General features: G+C 55.0%; 3 protein-coding genes across 3 annotated transcripts; 1 reads left to right on the top strand and 2 right to left on the bottom strand.

The window, feature by feature from the left end:
• The first annotated feature begins 2,181 nt into the window (after positions 1 to 2,181).
• CSUI_001822 (uncharacterized protein) lies at positions 2,182 to 5,634 on the top strand. Its single transcript, XM_068062025.1, has 4 exons — positions 2,182 to 3,080; positions 3,411 to 3,578; positions 3,918 to 4,488; positions 4,802 to 5,634. Exons 1-4 carry the CDS (start codon positions 2,640 to 2,642, stop codon positions 4,837 to 4,839), a joined length of 1,218 nt encoding a protein of 405 aa, XP_067926003.1. The 5' UTR covers positions 2,182 to 2,639; the 3' UTR covers positions 4,840 to 5,634.
• Positions 5,635 to 8,417: 2,783 nt separating this feature from the next.
• Positions 8,418 to 10,404, bottom strand: CSUI_001821 (ribosomal protein rps3; the record flags this gene model as incomplete). The annotated part of the gene is made up of 4 exons (XM_068062024.1): positions 9,712 to 10,404; positions 8,957 to 9,305; positions 8,682 to 8,821; positions 8,418 to 8,582 (listed from the first exon to the last, which is right to left on the bottom strand). The coding sequence occupies exons 1-4, from the start codon at positions 9,916 to 9,918 to the stop codon at positions 8,418 to 8,420; spliced, it is 861 nt and encodes a 286-aa protein (XP_067926002.1). The 5' UTR covers positions 9,919 to 10,404.
• A 1,163-nt stretch (positions 10,405 to 11,567) lies between these two features.
• CSUI_001820 (endonuclease exonuclease phosphatase family protein) lies at positions 11,568 to 16,568 on the bottom strand. The gene is made up of 2 exons (XM_068062023.1): positions 14,127 to 16,568; positions 11,568 to 13,403 (listed from the first exon to the last, which is right to left on the bottom strand). The coding sequence occupies exons 1-2, from the start codon at positions 15,917 to 15,919 to the stop codon at positions 11,843 to 11,845; spliced, it is 3,354 nt and encodes a 1,117-aa protein (XP_067926001.1). The 5' UTR covers positions 15,920 to 16,568; the 3' UTR covers positions 11,568 to 11,842.
• Between the last annotated feature and the right edge of the window lie 1,952 nt (positions 16,569 to 18,520).

Raw genomic sequence — 18,520 nt, 5'->3', positions numbered from 1 at the left:
CGCAGGAGGTCCGCTCCACGAGGTACCAGTGTACACTCTCTGCGTGCCTAGCGGGTCCAGCGCCTTCGCGCTACCGCAGCGTCTCTTACGGTGCCGGGCGTCCCAGAACTTCCACTGTGGGCAGCACTCTTGGCTGTGTGTCACAGCGTTGCTGTAGCGGCTCACCGGCTAACTATTAGCCGAGTGAGCGCTGTAGGTTTTTTTGTGGGCATATCACTTGTTTGAAGCTCACAGGCCGCCTCTTGAGGTCGGCATACTTCTTCTGGTATACGACGCGTAGATTAGCTAAGCTGGAGAGCACGAACAGCCAGGTTCCCGTTACTTACAGAAATACTAGAAGCTACTTAGGGAATATTCTAATGTGTGGGCAACGGCTGACACAAAATTACAGTTGAGGTTCACTTTGTAATCAAACAACGATGCCTACAACCTGCGGGCTCGCGGACAAGAAGCAACTTACGTTGCTTGTGGCTCCCCAGGCCGGCCGCCGCATCAGACTGTATCCACCACTCCAATAGTACGGAGGTCTCCACGCTCCCACCGGCTACCTCGTTGCATTCTATTGCCTTCTACACGCATAACACCTCCGACAGGCACTACTGCGTCTGCCATTCGGGAAGTGTGAAGGTTCTATTTGTAGCGCCCACTGCACAACAATGGGCGGCGCTAAATAGCAAGGTTCGCCAACGTGTGGCAGCGGCTTGCCTCCCGGCGTCACCCTACAGAAACGCCTTACTGTGAAGATGTAAAGGTGGGCATGGAGTCGGCCTCCTTGCTGTGGGGGACCTTAGGAGCCCCGCACACGCTCCCAAAAATGACTGGCCTCCGATGAAGTGTCCAGGTCAGCTCCCCTATGGGACTTGAAGCTACAAGCACTGCTTTCATGGACACACTTCTTTATCCCTCTGGAGTAACTAAGTGTCTGCCCGTCTCTTCCCTGAGCACTCTTTGGCCGCCACGAAAGGTCCGCTCCCCGAGCAACAACCAGTGTACACTTCTCGACCGTCGAGCAGGTTCAGCGTCCTCCCTTTTATATGAAAGGCGTTACGGCACCGGGAAGAACACTACAGAGCTCTCGCGCTATGGGCAGCACTAGTAGGTGCCTATCGCAGTGTTACTCCAGCAGCTCACCAGCTGAACATTAGCCGACTGATTATTCTAGCTTTCGGGGCATACCAGTGTTCAGTCTTCGACTGAAGGGTTAGCCCAGCTGATTCATCACGGTAACAACCGAGTGCCAGTTTGTTGAAATGAAAAGACTCAGAGCTCCGGAAACGTGGAAGAGCCATACCACCCTGAGTAATTTAGGATCTCCGGACGACAGGGAACTGCGTGCTAGCGCTAGCCGGGGCGGAGCACTTCGAAGGAGGAACCAATGATACACCTGCGATGTGACCCCCCACAGTCGCCCTCGCTGCCGACACGCCTTTTGAGTGCCGCGTTTGGGGCGACCGCCAGCGAGGTGACGACTTCATGTGCGTCTCGATACCGTGATGATGCTGTGCGCCTCGTCTGAACCAAATTCGACGCGACAGCTACACCGCCCGACACGTCTAGCAACACCGCCACACTTTGTTTCCCTCGAATATGTTTGTAACATCGCCCGTACTCCCTACCCCAGCAGAGAACAACGGAAAAATCACCACAGCCACAATAGACACCGTGCAGCTGTCGTGGCACGCCTTGCATGCTCATCCTCATGGAAACCCTGCTGCCCCCCCAGAATTCAGCGGTGCTCAAGCTAGCTGCTAGTGCATGAGAACATTCTTCCACCGGGATTTCAGCGAATTGCGTACCGCGCGGAGTTTATACTCTGGTGCACAACGGTGTGAGTTGACGGCTGCCAGCCAGCAAGAATATGGGACGCAGAAGCACACGTGTCCACAGCAACGTGTAGCGTGAGCGACCACGAGCAACGCGCTGGCAAATAATGCTGCGCTGCAAATAACAGTATAGATTCAGGAGCTGAAAGAAGCACTGGTGCTACTGCGGCACCGTGCAGGCCGACAACGGAGCAATGTTGGATAGTCGCGCTGGGCGGTAGTGTCACCATCCAGTCGGACGTGCATACGCCGCCCTCGAAGTTCGCAGAGGAAAGCAGCCAGCGGTAGTCCACCGTACTACGCAACAACTAACGACTGCCGTTCCATCCCTTTCTACTGCCACTAAACACGCGTTTTAGGTTATTGCTGTTCTGGAGGGCCACGTGCTAGGAATGCTGCGACCGTTCTAGCAAGGGGGCGGGGCTGGAGCTTGCGACGACGCCGCGAGCCGCTTGGTTCTCGGTGTTGCCAGGCCGCCGTTCTCCCACTGGCCGGTGGACCTTGGCGCACCAGATGCGCCTGTGGACGGGGGGGCAGCTTCTTGCCCGGCAGTGACTGGCTTTTTACCGCACCACGCGTGCTGTGCAACGCCGATTGCCGTACTTTTTCCCGCTAACATATCCGGTGAAATAGACTGGAAAGACTGTCGCGTAGGCTCTCTCCCCGCGAGGGAAAATGACCTAATAGCTCGTGACGCAGAGCGACGTTTCCATGTCACGACAGAGACATTTGAGCTGCGCAGGCATCGTGGAGTCGACGTAAATAGCCTGATTTTGAAAGTAAACTCTGATACTCCTCGGATAAACAGTGGCCATCATGGGAGCTGCTTGCAGCCACAAGAAGGCGGGCGTCGCCAAGGAGCCCCACGACGGGCAGGTTGGACTATCTCCTGGCAAGAACGCCGAGCAGGCACCTCCTCCTTCAGGATCAGCAGGCTCTACTACCGGAGGCGCGAAGGCAGGGGAACCCGAGACAACTGTCACAGCTCCGGCCGCATCTCCTGATCCTGCGGTGGCTCCTACATCTACACCAGTGGCGGATCCTGTGGACAATTTCCGACCTGGAGAAGGCACGGGGGCGTACCTGCTGCAGTGTCCCGAGGTGAATATATCTTTAGTATCCCAGTATGCTAAAGTGACTCCCTCGTCCGAGCAAGGTGTCATTCTCCTACAAGTGAAGCCTCCACCCTACGTACAGATTCCTGAAACTCGCTTCGTCCTTCAAGGAGGGAGAAGAGTACTGAAGCAGAATATCTCAGTAAGTGGGAATCTCAGACGATATAATCGGACTCGTTTTCTCCAGGATGTACATGCAGTGGTTTTTTCAACGGGCTCCGTCCGATCATGACAGACGGCACTGTAAACCACGTTCGGCCCCGCAGAGCCCGTGGTCTGTGATCTACTAGAGGTGTGCACCTGTTTCACGCAAGACGGCTGGCAGGACACAGACCGTTTCCCATGGGAAGTATGGCGATATATATACCGCCGAAACTCTGGACTACCAGTGTTGCCGCCCGGCGTGTTCTGCAGACCGGGCACTTCGCATGTGCGCTGTTTTTTTCTTTGGTGCGATGGTGTTTTCTGGCAGACAATGAAAAGCACTGCCCAAGCGAAGTCGAAGTTTTGCGAAGTAATAATGGAGTTTGTGCGTCTTACGGGGACGTATCACGGGTTTCTTTGGGAGTCAGCTCTTGTGGGCGAAGCGGCACAGCCTTTTTCTATCTTCTACCTGGAGCAGCAGCGAAAACTTCGCGCGGTAAGCTACGTCGTGAAGGAGGGTCTAGCACGTGGGTATCCGGGCCGCGTCTGTGCTGACTTGTGTGTGGTACAATTAGTAGCAGTCAGGGCGGATACGGGGCGGGCAGACGTGCCCGCAAAGGGTGTGACAAGGTCGCCGTATCCTCGTGCGACTTCAAGGTACTTTACCAGCGCGATTCCACTGTAGAAGCGCAGCTGTGCGGTCACACGCTTTCAACAGCTGTTGATGACAGGCCAAGGTACAGTCATGTTTCGTTCAGTGTGTAAGCACGACTAATTCGCGGGGAGGCCCGGCTGTGTGTGTTGGGTGCGGCTGCACGCTGCGGCCAACCTTCAGGCCGAGGATGAACAGGGAAGGGGCGAAGAGGGAGTGGCGAAAGAGGAGACTCCCGCAGCCGCTGCGCCGACTGAGACAGAGAGGCCGGTAGTGGCAGCGAATGAGGGGGAAGGTGCGCCTGAAGAAGACAAGCAGGAAGTGGAGACAGTATCGAAGGAAGGTTCAAAAGATACCGGTGGGAATGAGGCCGAGCACGGTGGAGCGAAGGCGGTGGACGAAGGCGATGGGGCCAAAAAAGAAACGGCGGAGGACGAGAAAGGAACTGGCGACGCTGACGCGAGAGAACGGGGCACGCACGGAAAGGACGCGGAGGAAGGCGCTGTGAAGGACACACACGAGAAGGAAGTGGATGGTGGTCCGGGAAACGACAACGGCAAGGAAGAAGGAGCGAACGGTGGCGATGATGATCGCCTTGTCGTTTGTTACTTAACACCGGGGGGAAGCGTCTCCCATAGACTCCTGGTCAACTGTGGCGTGCTGCCACTGCCGCTTGATAAGGCAAAAGAACTGATACCAGAGTTCAGGCCCGTCGATAGGCCTGCAGAACTTCAGGGTGTTGTTGCTGAAAACGGTGAGGTTTTTTTGCGGTTGACTGAAGAAAGGATGGTTTTTCTAAACCCTAATGTTGTTCTGTTTGACGCGGACGTTTCCTGTAGCAAGGTTCGATATTCGAGCACGGTCGCATCATCATGTCCTCTGTCGTGCCACTTTGTTGTGGTCGTAGCTTGATTGAGCAGTAGCTGAGGCCGGTCAGTATGGTTTGGACCGGTAATAATCCGTTGATGGCTTTGTGTAGTGGTGCCAGCACCTTCACAGGGTGGGGGGAGAGGAGCAGTTCACTCAGATGGCTTATGACGTGCGGTGGTTTGCGTTGTTACTCTCAGGCGGGTTCTACGTCTTCGAGGACAAGGCCATTCCCTAGTTGGCGCCCAGGGACCGTATAGGGTCTGGAGGGAGGCGCCTGTCGTCGATCAACCGTGTGCATGCGAGTCACTGTGTTTCTGAGCACGGGCCGTCCAAGGTTTGGCATCGCGTACAGGAGCTTCATGTTTTACTTTCAGTCATGCGAGACCGGTAGTCGCCGTCGTCGCTGGTTTTGCAACATCGTCCTGGGAAAATTTGTGGGCGGTGCAACTGTTTCTGGCTGCACGCAGAGCTGTGGTGGGCCAGTGGCGTTCTTCCAGATACGTGGAAGGTTCCATTTCCGCGCGCTGGCGTGTGGTGCCCCGGTGAAATACCGTTGTGTGCTGTGGTGACAGATCCTGATCCAGTGTTTTTTCTTCTGGAAGGGATGTTGACTTGCTTGCAGCCGGGACTGTGCCGTAGCTGCTTGTGGAGGATAGTAGAGCGATTGCTTGTCACAGACATCTGGACCACGATGGCAACCCCAGCTAGGCAGCACAGCGGCGTCGAGAGGAAGCGAAACAGTCGCATGTGGGCCAGAGTATGTCTGTGGTGCTCGGCATCTTCGACAGCGTTCCTATGTCGTACGGATTAGTGAACGGTCAGGGTTTCTTGTCGGAACAACCATTCATTGTCATCGGTGGTTCTGGGTACTCCGTGGAGGTCCTTGTGCATCACCGTCTTGACAGCTTGTTGGGAGCCAGTCGCTGTCTCCCGGCTTTTCGTACAAAGTAATTGGCTCGCTCTGACACTCTGCAACTTTTTTGTGTGTCCCCGTTCAACTGGATAATACGCGCTCCGTACGGTGCAAGTAGAGCCCCGAGGCTGCCGGGCAAGACACAGGAGTGTAGGGGCACAGAACTTACAGTTTGGAGGTACACGCCGTAGAGTGCACTGGGACAAGCTGTAGTTCAAACGTTAAGGATATCTGCTGGCCGCATGAAGTTCTGATATTCCATGACGGGATCTAAGGCAAAGGATGCCGCTCTGGTTCTTCAGATAGACAGGACAGTGTCCCAAGTTGTTGACCTCCCGTAAAGGAGAATTGCGACCATGCAATATTGCCTCCTATCCAGAGTGGCTGGGCGAGTTCAAATGTGTCGTCGATCCCGGGGTTCACACGCTTCGCGTCGTTGCGGTGGCTCAACGGCCATGCATGGTTGGAGGCAAGGGGAAGGCGAGTTGTGGAGAGCCGGCATCTACGTTTATTGGTGGCTCACCATCCGTACCTGCGCACTGCGCAGAGCCGCTTGCTTGATGGTCCCCACAGTAGAGATGTTGGTCGAAGGTTGGTAGGCGTTCTGGAGAACGCGGCAGTGGCCCCGTGCAAGGTGTGGAGGATGGCAGCTATTACCTGTGCACTTAGACATTCTCAGTGTACCTACAACTAGTGAGAGAGCGCCTTTACACCGGAGTGTCGATCGTGCGGAACTCTTGCCAGTCGCGCAGCGCACCCGATCAGCAGTGGCTAGCCAGGGCCGGAACAATGCTTGTCACGGAGCGTCCTCTCGTCTAGGGGCGCGCATTCATTCACTTTTGTCCCTGACGTGCACACACAGGACCATGAAGATCCCTTCTCTTGCACTCGGAGTCTGTCAACTGGCTGTCGCCGTACAGCTCTGGCGGACCGTCGTCGCCAAGAACGTTGGCGGCTCGCAGCTGTACGCGCGCAAGCACTTTGATCAGCGCCCTGTTTTCTACTATGGCTTTATCAACAACGACCACTACGAGCATTATCTGCCCGGTCGGCGCGGTTCAAAAAACCAAATTGTCAGTATGCCGTACGCTCCTCCGACGCAGCCCTTTTCATTCTGCAAACTCAGGGAACGAACATTATGCTGGAGTGTCCCCCTGGCAGTGTGGTCCGCGTCACCCGCGCGAGTTTCGGGAACCCTGTCCACACCGGTACGACGAGCTCAACAGGACTCGTCTGGCCTCGGAAAATCCGTCTAGGGCAGGCAGCGGCAACTGGCAAGAAGGGCGGTGCAGCTTCAGCAACAGCCTTGTGGTAGTTCAACGGGAATGCCAAGGAAAGGAAACGTGTCAGGTTTGTACTGGAGTTCTTGCTAACAACTGCCGTATTGTTTACTCTGCGTCTCATGTCAGCTCGAAGCGCACACAGAGCTCTTCCTGGATCAGGGAGTGCAAGACCCCTGTCCGGACCTGAACAATCCTATATTAGCAGTGGGTCCGTGTTTGTACATCGCGAGGGCCCAACAAAATGAATCTGACACCCTGGAATCCCATCGCAGACTACGACTGCCGTCCGATGACGTGAGTGCGCAGTCCTGAATGGGTTCGGGTGTTAGTATATATCACCCGTTCAGGCTACCAGCCCCGCTTTTCGATACCAAGACGGAGAAATTCCGGAGTGGCGTGTCCCCTCACTATCTGCTGATGGCGGAGCACACTGCGAACTGCCCGTCACAAGACAGAATAGAAGTGCTGCCAACGGAGGCGGCGGAGGTGTACAACCTGGTAACGTCGCTTCTTCCGCGGCTGGCTGCACAATGAGCATTCCCCACTTGCATTTTCAGAACGACGCCCGCCGCGTCTGCAATCTCCACCATCAGTGTACTTTCTTCATTTGGGATTTCAAAAGCCGGAAGGCAACTTTCTGCTCGGGTGGGTAGTTCGGTTCTCGTACTTCCAATCTCTGTGCCGTACGCACGTGGCCTCAGGCAGCGGATGGAAACGGACTGAGATGAGCAGTGCGTTCACCGTCGGTGTCAAGCCCTCAGAATTCAGGTACAAATCTTATCGGCCTATCACCGCTGACGGCAGAACTGTTCCGTGGCCTTGCAGGATTCCCGGATATGCTGTCTATCTAAACTACGTCGGAGTATGCACAGAGGGGAAGATCCTTGAAAGAAAAAAGACATCCAGTCATGTCCAAGGTCGGCGTTTCGACATCGCAACACAATGATGATGTTACGTTCCGCGTGCAGACGGCGCTGCGCTCTGCTCCTCGCTGAAGAACTGCGAGTTCTGGACAGCAAGTTCGTCCGACGGCTGTCGGCCGACTGGAGCCGCCTTTACAAAAGCTTTTGACAGGCAGTTCACCTGGTCTCACGTCGCTGCCGGGCTATGGCGACCAGCTTTGGCTTTGTAGCGGGCAGCCCACAATGATACCAGTAAGGCAGCTTTCCGACACAGTCGATCCGGAACGGCTGAAGGAGCCGGCGGCCCACCAGAGAGATGGATTCATATTTGCCGCTAAGGCCCAGGATGGTGAGTCTTTTTTCTCCACGCTCCGTGGCCGTTACGAAGCCGCGACTGCGATCAGAAACTGGATTGCTACCTGAGTCTCTACTCGCTGAGTTAGCCCGGCCTCGCGAGATTGACCTGTACCAGCTCCCGCAGGTTGGTACTTACACGGGTCTCTGTGGCTGGCTGATACAACTTACAACTCTAACCGCAGGGATATCCGACTCCTTCGGAGATCGACAGAGCCAAAGCTGCCGGTCGTCCAGGCGACTCACGACTGGCGGGACAGATTTACTAGTCACAAAAGAGAGGCAAACCCAGATAGTCTTTCGCTATTTATGGACCGACAAGCACGACACTTATTCACCCAAATGTCAACCAATCCGCTTCTCACACTTGGCCCGACAGCAACACATTTTCGGTCTCTGGCTGTACGACGGGGATATCCGGTTTGGGGTCCAGAACAACTACTGTGTCGGGCAAGGGCGTGGCGGGACCTCTTTTCCCCTCCGGATCATGCGGAAGCATGATCTTTACCCGGACACCGAGCACGCCCTGCAAGGACAACACACACGCGCAGAAGGCACTCGTGTAGTTTGCCAGTGGATGCATCTCTTAGTGCGGCTCGGAAAAAGCGACTTCGCTGCTGCTTACTTGTCGGAGCTGGACAGATCGGATTGCTTGGTCGACAAAAAGTTTCGAGGGTTCTCCAGTTGATATCAGATAGCCATCCTTGAACTTCATGCTTTTAGCGCGCTGCGCACGTAGCTTTCCTGAGACGACGACCTCACAGCCTGCCACACAAGGAAACAACGCACAAGTACATTGATTACAGGGGGCCCAGGTGCGGTCCTGCCTAGCACCTCGTACTGTTCAGCTGCGTAATGGCTTGCCTTTTGCCCCAGACTCCATGATGTGACGAAGCACACCGTAGCAGGCGCGCCGGACAGCAAGACCCTTCAGAAGCTTGTACCGCAGAGACTCGGCCTGCGCCATAGCGCAGAGTCCACGGTTCTCGACCCGCTCCGCGAACAGCTCGACAGAGTCAGGCGCAAAGCCGAAACGTTTCTGGACAACCGACGTCAGCTCCCGGATCCGCCTGCCCTTATCACCCAGAACTTCCCTTGTCCTCGTGGCCCGAATGATGATCTCTGTCCGGATTGGAGTGACACGTACTTCGACTCCGGAGTATCCATCCTCAGATAAGGTACACGACAAGAACTCGTTCAGTTCGGCCTGAAAGACGCCATCCCTGACGAACTTTCTCTTCTTGCATGTCTGCGAAAGAACCGCACAGCCCGACCCTCTTTGCATTAAAGACGCGAGCGCACAATCTTGTACGAGCACGCAGAAGTCACCGTTATACAACTCGTGCTGCCCTGAACTTCTCTAACCTGGCCGTAACGGGCATTGTGCGCAGTAATGGCGCCATCCTACCACTCCCCGTAGTAACACGACCTACCGGACACATGGTAGTAGTGTGAGCAATCGAGGCTTGACGAGCCACGCTACGATTCTACCACGTTCGACGGCCGACGTGCGCGTGCAATACAACGCAGAAAGTGAAGAGCTGCCATCAGTTTTGCGGAGGACCATCTATCGAGGTGAAAACCCCCGTGCGAAACACCGATTCTTGCGGACGCCCTCCTGCAGCATGAAGGATAGCTTCGCTTGGAGACCTTACGTTGCCCCGGGACGCCATTGTCGAAGACAGTGCACACCTCGGTAGTTCCAGAAAGAACCCACTGCACGGGAGAGTAACAGAAACGGGTGCCCGCGACAGAAACTTCTCTCGAGAACTGCTGCTGCGTTTTTTCACGTTGGCGGGAGTTCTCCCCCCACTCAGCCGGGGTGGTGTAGTGCCGTCGTATGCGCCGCTCTGGCTACGCATGCCCCACAACCGGCAACTGGGACATTCATCTGTTCCAGCAGAATTCCCGGCTGCTGGCCTTAAGAATACAACAAACAAGTGATCGCCGCACTGTCAGGCAAATTTCCAACCAGCTTTTGCTGCTCAAATGCCACATTAGTGAACGGTACACGTAACCACAAATGCAGCGTGCCGCTCAAGGAGTGACACCGGGCCAGTCCCGCCCCCACGAGAGCAGTCTCCTGTAAGTCATGGCTTGCAGCAAAGGATACATGGGGCTTTTCGGTTGCTGTCGAGAGATTGCTATTGGCGCCAACTCAGGCGGTCTTCCCAGGCACCCATACTCGAGGATCCAGGCACTCGTTCCGATGTCCAAAACAGTATGCACTGCAGCAGTCCCCCTCCACCAGGGTGAGGGGTGAGAATCTCTCGTCGGTGGCATTCTCGGAGCTCTATAGCATGAAACGACGTGACTGGGCCACTGCAGCAGACACGACCGTGTGCGCGTCAACCTCGCACATCGTTCGGGAACAGCGTTTACGGCTGATGTAAGTGCCGGCAGAGCGAAGGCGTAGTTGGTGAACGCCAGCAGGTTTAGATCACCCGGCTGAACATTGACAGCAACAGCGGCGGTTCAGGGAGTAAAACGCCAGTTATTCATGTGGGACCAACCTGGTCGCTCAACAGTCCGATGACCTGGAGAGACTCTGTAGAGTTTTATTGTCTATAGCAGCGCACAGGCAGGCCACTCTTGGATTCCCTGAACGTGGTAGGCGGAAGAGGCCGTGCAGCTACTTTTTCGAGAGACAACAGCTGGAGGCGTGCGGGCTACGGCCTGCTTACTTTCGGTCGCCAGTCTGCAGCGGCTCTGTTCGCTGATTGTAGACGCTGCATCGTGGTCTTCACCCGCTGTCGCAAGACGGAGCACTGTCGTTAGCGCACTACAACTGAGATACTCCCTGCAACTCATCCCGCAGTGCAGGATTGGCCACCGCGGTCCTTCAGCAAGACACTGGCGGGTTTCGCCTCTCCTATGTGTTTTAGTGCAGGGGCTTCATGCTCGTAGTGTCAGTAGTCAGATTTACTTACGCGAACTTTCATTACGGCATTCACTCCATGGGAAGGTCGTGGTCCGCCGGGGCGGACCACTGAGCTGTCGCGGCTACAAGATTCCTTGCGTATTAGCGCTGACTGAACATTGCAGCTTTGTTTCTGAGGCCACGGAAATGGATCTGATTTTCTTTAGACAACTGAACCTGCTGAGCGAGATCTCGAACGCCACGACCATGCGGCAGCTACCGAGAGCTGGAGCTGCCAATCTGCGTGCGCCTGCTCGCTTTGCCCGAAGGTGTTTGTGTTCGGGCGCGAGCGGGTGTATCCGTCCTGCGATAGGGAGTCCGCCGATAATAACCCTCACTGTTCTAGCCTGTACGATCATCCAGTGCTGCGTTTCTGACGGCAACTCCAGTAGTTTTGAACGTCAGAATACTGCGGAGTTCACGAATAAGGACTTCACTCACTCTGCGTCAGAGAAAGAGATTCCCGAGTATCCGTCTGCCTCGCTTTGTGAAGTCTGGGCTATGCTCGCTCCAAAAAAATCATTAGACAGCATTAGGGAAGACATGCAGAAGGAGCTGCAGTGTCACGGCAAATGACAAGTTGGTAGTATCCCTCGGGTAGGAAACGAGTGGCAAAGTGTGCCACTGCCAACCCGCGGCGGCAGACAGAGTGTTCGTGATAGAAACTCCGGCGCGGGCAGCACATACCACTCCCCGGGGTGATACCGTAGAAAAACTTCTCAAGGCAGCCACACAGTACATGTGGAATGGAAAAAGGAGTTTCTCGTCTTCTTTCACGACGTTCGTCGTTGTGCTTGCGATGCAAACTCTGTGGCTGTTAACCAGTAGCTTCTTTTTGCTGGACTCTGTTGAGGCCATGTCGTCTGTCATCTGTTAGAGGAGTCCCTCTTTCTCTTTGCCTCTGTACTCACGGCCGAGCACCCTTTTCCCTGCGGCAGTTCTGTGGACCAGACCACTGAGCGTTTGAACCTTGCGAACAAACCAAAATGATCACTGGGAAATCTCCCACACGACGGCAACCGGTGGCACCCCACCAAATTGAGACTCCGCGGGACCCACGTCAGCCTCTTCGGGGTCCCTGCTCGGTCACTTTCACAAGCAGATAAGGTTGGAGCGTCCGCAGTTTCGCGCAGCTCGGGTGTAGGATGGGCTGAGCCAGATGGACTTCCCGCTGACACGGGGCACGATTCAGGACCACCACCGCCCAACTTTACTCTCTTACCATCATGTGAACAGCCCGGCCTGGTACACGTTTCTTCCGAGCGACACTTATTTGTGGAAGAGGAAGGGGAACTTGGACTCCACCAGTAAAGCCTGTCGAAACGGAGCCGTGAGCGCCACTTCATCTGCTTGTTGTCATTTCGGAACATATCCCAAGTGTACATGCACTCAGCCGGTCTTCCTAGAGCCTCCCAAACGTCCCGAACTGTGGGCGGGATTATAGGATCATCTTGGTCATCGGTATCGAGTTCTCGACTGCCAGAACGGCCCCCGGTTCTTGCCTTGCTGTCCCGGCCTGGCTTTCCCCGCTCACGACGATCAAAAGCAGGTCGGGACTTGCTCAGATGAGCTCCGGTCAACTCGGAATCCCGCAAGTTCGTATCGCCGCCGAAGACGGCAGCAAGCGCAATTCTCTCCTCGTCCACGGTTTCTCTCCTCTGTTTCCCTGCTTCATCGTGTTGTTCTCTTTCTCCGGAGATCGGTTCGATACACTTCCCCAGCTCGCCTCCTTCTTCGTCTTCACCGGCATGGCGGAAACTGCGGGTAACAATCTGAAGACAACGGCGGAGCTGTGATACGCGCTCTTCTCTATATCCCTTCATGGACTCAAGATGCGAAGTCACAAACAGGAGGCGATCTTGAGGCCTGCTCATCGGAGCTGCGACGACGCCTACTAAATGCCTGCCCATCTGACTGGATGGAAACCATTCTGTCAGAGCTTCCTGCAAAGGCAACATCTGCTCTTTGCACAGCATGAGCACGCAGAAATATGGACAGCCTGGAGGCGGCAGAGGCCCCCTTCCCAACAATTTCGCCCCATCGTTACGTGCAACCTCCGACTGCTGTGGAGAGGCTGCAGCGGAGCAGACGTTTGGAAGAGAAGCTGATGAAGAACTCCTCGAGCCACTACCTGATGGGGAGTCAGGCGGACACAGGCTTTTATTTCCCTGAGACACCGAACGCTTTTTGCTCGCCACTTCCCCTCGTTCCTCTTCCTCGGCCAACATGGCTAATACGTCTGCTCCGAACGATGGCACTGTAGGAGGGTAGATATGATAGAGTGGAGCCAGATGCCCCGCCAGCATCGCAAGACTCGTCGGAATGACCTCTTGGAGCATGACTACAGCTGGTCGCAGCTGTCGGATTGTGTAAATCACAGAGGCGGTCCGGGGTCGCAGTGCAGCCTCGTCAAGCCCATCCACGTTCCTGTAAACGCAATGCAGAAACCGACTGCGTCAGCCACATGCTTCTGCACACTACCTTGACACACCAGTCCAAGGATCTTCCGCTTGTTGGGACTGAGCAACGTTCCCGAAGAACACGACTGCCTCTTTCCTTTGTCGAAGAAACAGAACGAGGAAAAACGTATTTGATCGGCAAAGGAAACAAAGACGCAGACGACATGAAAGGAACACATCGATCTTAGCCTGAAAAATCTTCATTTGAGTTAGTCAAGAGAATCTTTGTCTGGAGGTATTACGAGTGCCTCCCAAGTGATAATTCCACTCTACCTTTGAACATTCATGTGGTTGTAGACTGAAGACGTATACATATACATAGTCACCCGTGTAGCTGCAGCTAAAGGCCGTCAGTACGCGTTAGCCAAGCACCAGGCAGTGTAGTATGCTTGGACGAGAATCGAACGCGCTTCCGTTGTCTGGAGAACACGCGAGTGACGAGCAGCTACGCCACAACTGCAGACACTGCTTACAATTGTAAGCCGGGGACGTGTTCATTTCTAGAGAACTGAAACACCTTCACGGTCCATACTGATAAGCTTCCTCGACATGGAATGGTTTTCTCACTCCACACATGCTGCCATCAGTCACAGGAAATCTCGTTGTCTGGGAGGGGGAACGCTGCGCGTGTACTTCACGGGTTATCTGCGCCGAAGCCGTCTGTCATGGAGTCCACGGTGCAACTGCTTACCAAGTAAGGACATCGAACTCATCATTCCAGATCGGCAGTTGGGCTTCATCCATTTCCGCTGAATCGGTTCCTACCAAGTTATCTTCATAGTTCTGCCCGCGCGCTGTGCAGTCCTCTCTCCTCAGGTTACGATTCTTTTGCGGGAGGTCGGTCCTCTCGTCATCTACATCAATAACTTCCCCCCTGTCTGCACGAGACGCCCTTCTTACTGGCTCTTCTTTAATAGCTTGTTTTCTTGCTGCCAAGTTACTGTCCGCTAACTGCTGCGGTTGCGAGGAGGGAGCCTGCAGCTGGGCACTGCTGCACGACTCTTCCTTGCTCTGTCCTCGGGGTGCGTATTCAGACTGCAGGGTCACTCTCTTCCCGCCGCCTAGACGTCGCCCCACACCAGGGAATCCCGCATCTCTCCGAGCCCTTTGACTTTCGGCAGTCCCCCCCAACGCAGCCGCTTCCAGGCGATTGCCAGAGCCAGAGACAAGTGTTGCCCCTGCTTGAGTCCCTTTCTCCCCCCCCAAGTGATGTGGCTGTAACAGAGCCGCGTCATCCAAGTGCCTCACAAGGTACCTTCTTGTGTCCTGAGTTAGTTCGCCAATAGAATCAACCGCCCCGCGGGTGTCGCTTCCGCATCGGGGGAGAGCTCCTTCACAAGACGGAGAACATGCAAGAGTAGACGCGGTGCAAGGGCTACCTACGCCAACTCTCTGTCTCTGATATCGTTCCGCTCGGAGTCTCCTGATTTCATTCAACTCAGCGACAAAAGACTCTGACTCGCTGCTAGAAATCTGTTGGCTCTTCTCCTCGAGAGCCATCTTCATATCCGGTGCCTCACTGTGTCGTTCTGGTTCTTCCTCGCCTCTCTTTTGTTGGAGAGAGGGGAAGATAGCGTCTCCTCTGTATCCCACAGGAGTATCGTCTCGCGTGCCACGCGGACACACTACGCAAACATCCCTCCCCGTTCTACTTGTGTGTGGAGACTCCACACGGGACGCCGGCCACAAATAAGGCGACGCCTGGGTACGATGCAAAGCAACCGCTGGCGTCATGCGCTGCTTGCGGATCAATGGAAAGCCGGGAGTAAACGGATACAGAAGAAGACGACGGACAACAGAAAAGTCGCTCTTGGCAAGCTGTACAGACTGCAGAAGAAAGTGGGCCGCTGAGACAAAATCGAAAGAAGGATGCAACCCTGACCCGCGACATGGATCCAAGAACCTGACTGCGCAACAAAATAGCAGGCGTGGTGTTGTGGTTGCGTTGTCGCGTTGACAACACGACGCAATTGCAGCAAATGCAGATTTCTTCGTTGCGTGTAGAGGCGAAATCCTGGTTTTTCTTTCAGAGAAGAGTCCAAGTTTTTTGCTTGCCCGCAGGACTTCTTCCCCCCAAGAACACCAGGAGCGAGCGAAGTCAATAAAGTTGATTTCTTCGCCACTCCGACCGACGCGCTCTGGATAACCCGCCAGGACACACGCACCCTGATGGGACACGGCGCCAGCCGTGCTTCTAGCTCCTGGGAGAGCTTGTATTGCACGCTTCGGAACTTTGGGTTGCTGTCCGTGGGAGGATAAACTCCAGAAAATCGGCGGACACCGACGTTGAACGCCGGAGTGGCTAACCGAACCAAAAGACAGCGAACCTCGTCGAGAAGCGGAGACAGGGGCTGACTCAGACACTAGATAGAACACGGAGAAAAAGAAGAGCGGACGGCGCCTGCATAGGGTGGCGGGCATAACGCTCGTGGACGAGGTGCTCCCAACCAATGAGTACCTGCGTTCACGGGCTAGCTTCAGCATTTACCTGTGAGCACGATCGACCGATACACGCAGATGGCCTTAGTTGTGTGCGAGCTGCACGGCGCAAACAAACGGCTGCTCACGTTGCGCGACAAGTGAGCAGGAAGCCGGGAACCGGTTATCCCGCCTCTGACCAAGTGGCACATACACCTTCAAGCTTCCGCCTTGTGGCGTAGAAGCCGGCAGCGAAGAGGGGAGGTTGTAACAGGCTGCAGCGGCCCGGAGAAGAAATAAACGCGGAACCTAACCCCGGAGAGAACGAGGCCAAGGAGTGCAGAACAAGAAGGCGAGAATGCAGTGGCAGTACAAGGGCACGAAAGACAGCAGTGAGGACACACGGAGAAGCAAACGCCTCCCCAGTGAGAGTTTGATCTCGCGTTTACAGAAGAACCGGAGAGGTTGTCACCTCGGAACTGGTGTTTCGCATCCTGTCCGCACTGCAGGAAGACCAACGATCCCTCTGCGGTCTCGCCGGCACATTGGCCGGACGCAGATCATTCTTCGGTTGGGTAAATGCATGCAGCCAAGGGCGCATGCTTTTTTCTCTCTCACGTCCTACAATTGGAGTTCCACAGCAAGAACGGTCTGAGCCAAGTGTCAAAGCACTGCGGTGTCGGCCCCGCTTGTTCCTGTGCATCTCTCTCGGAATCCTTGCTGGCCCTCCCTCCCCGCCCCGCTTTCGCACTCCGCCTTTCAACCGAGACATGACGAATAAATTAAGTGCCCGCTTGAAACGACGTATGCGGATGGGAAGTACTCACGAGTAGGACCAAGGTAGCGGGTTGGCGAAACACCTGCAAGTGCAAGTGTTTGGTACTGAGCGCTGGATTCGAAGTATCCGCATACTTCGAATCCAACGCTCGGTACAGAGTGATAAGCCCTCAAAAGCCTGCAGTGCTCATTCGGCTAATACTCAGCCGCTGAGTTGCTACAGTAACACTGTGGTAGGCAGCCCAGACTACCGCCCGCAGTGGTAAAACTCTGTAGCGTGTAGGGGTTACACAAATTCAATATCGTACATCATATTACACACACTAGATAACATATATAGTATTTCACATACTAAATAACACACGCGCTGTGCCGTAAGAGACGCTACAGTACCGCGAAGGCGCTGGACCTGCTAGGCAGACAGAGAGTGTATTCTGGTTCCTCTGGAGCGAACCTCTTGCGACGGCGAGACACCCCCCCGGCAACCGACTGAGGAGAATCCGTTATTCTGCTACTTGGGGAGATTCAGTTTCCATGGAAACAGTGAGAGCAGTTGCTCGACTCCAGCAGAAGAGCTGAGCTGTACACCCTCGTGGGAACCAGTGATTTTCCGGAGCGTGCGTGGAGCTCCGAACGTCCCGACCGCACGGATTGCCGACTCTGTGCGTGCGTCTGATTCTTGGCAGTGAAAGTGTTTCGGTAGTGTGACCGTGAGTGCAAGCCGCCGTTGCAATTTGAGCCACTGGCGACCCTTAACATCTAGTGGCGCTCGCTGTTGTGCAGCGGCCACCACACATCGCAGTCTCCGTCGGTGTGTTGCGACCACTCTACAGCAAGCGAAGTCGACGAGGCGAGGAAAACTTGTTTAGGTCTCCGAGACGGAAAGCCTGATGCCAGGGTCCCAAGGTGCGCGAGCCAGCTGCAAAAGTGAAGGCAGCCCTGGCTGGAACCGTCCCAGCTGTCAACAAGGTGAAAATGTAGTTCCGCCTTAGTGCGGGTCAGTGAGAACAGAAGTGGATTCGCGCCGTGCGTGTTCACATGACATTTCTGAACGCTACCCAGTTTGGCTACCCTAGCAGAGCAGTGTTTTGTGGTCGATCTATGAGCGTACCTGTACGCTGCTTCTTTTTTCGACATGCACTGACTGCCTTGAGCGAAAGATGACCCTAGTAGACCGAAAGTTGGCAGAAGCATAAGCAGTGGAACTATCCCCCACGATTGACTACACCACCGATCGACTGATATCAGAAAGGCACCACCTGTCACAAAATCATACTCAGAGACTCAGTTTCCAGTCGCAGGGCGTAGAAACAACGCTCAGGTTTCGTCGCCCGGTTTCCCGGGACAGGTAGTTGCGAAGTAATGTCGACCACATGAGAGACAGTTGCATACCATGTCTTGCTCTCAGCGAGATTCATGAGTACCATGTTCCCGCCATTATGATCCACTGGACTGAATGCAGGAGTACTCATCTGAAGAAGTTGCTTACTGTGTCCTGCTTTCCACTGCTATACAATCGTAAGCATCCTGAAGGCAGCGCATCTGGGCTTCTTCCAAGGAAAAGGTGGTCAGTAACTTCACACAACTATTCTGTTTTACCTTTCACTCTGCATCACTGTCCCCTGCCCTCGCCTTCCGCGGGGCACATCGACTCGCCCGCCCCCGTTCCCTGCGTGCACTGGACTGAATAGTGTCTCCAGAGCGCAGCGACGTATACCTAAATACCATCAGATAAGTGAGTTCGCCTGAAGAGAGGACAAAGGGACATACCGTTTCCTGAGCAACGCTGTTATCGCGGGACGCATATCGACCCCGTGTGGCACAGTTACCCGTGATAATGTGAAGTTCCAAAACTCCTTCCTTGCACAGCCTCCTTCCTGCCACGTGTGG

This window comes from Cystoisospora suis (genome assembly GCF_002600585.1).
Source record: "Cystoisospora suis strain Wien I chromosome Unknown contig_727, whole genome shotgun sequence".
In the NCBI taxonomy this organism is placed as follows: domain Eukaryota; phylum Apicomplexa; class Conoidasida; order Eucoccidiorida; family Sarcocystidae; genus Cystoisospora; species Cystoisospora suis.
The sequence above is the reverse complement of the archived record's forward strand: the minus strand, read 5'-3'. Positions and strand labels throughout refer to the sequence as shown.

What these genes read in the sequence shown, in the direction of transcription:
- CSUI_001822 (XM_068062025.1), top strand. Translation starts at nt 2,640, where the DNA reads ATGGGAGCTGCTTGCAGCCACAAGAAGGCGGGCGTCGCCAAGGAGCCC. An exon ending in TACTGAAGCAGAATATCTCA is followed by an intron (nt 3,081 to 3,410) that starts GTAAGTGGGAAT and finishes GTTTTCTGGCAG; the next exon opens with ACAATGAAAAGCACTGCCCA. An exon ending in AGCAGCGAAAACTTCGCGCG is followed by an intron (nt 3,579 to 3,917) that starts GTAAGCTACGTC and finishes GCCAACCTTCAG; the next exon opens with GCCGAGGATGAACAGGGAAG.
- CSUI_001820 (XM_068062023.1), bottom strand. Translation starts at nt 15,919, where the DNA reads ATGCTGAAGCTAGCCCGTGAACGCAGGTACTCATTGGTTGGGAGCACC. An exon ending in GAGTTCGATGTCCTTACTTG is followed by an intron (nt 13,404 to 14,126) that starts GTAAGCAGTTGC and finishes TTGCGTTTACAG; the next exon opens with GAACGTGGATGGGCTTGACG.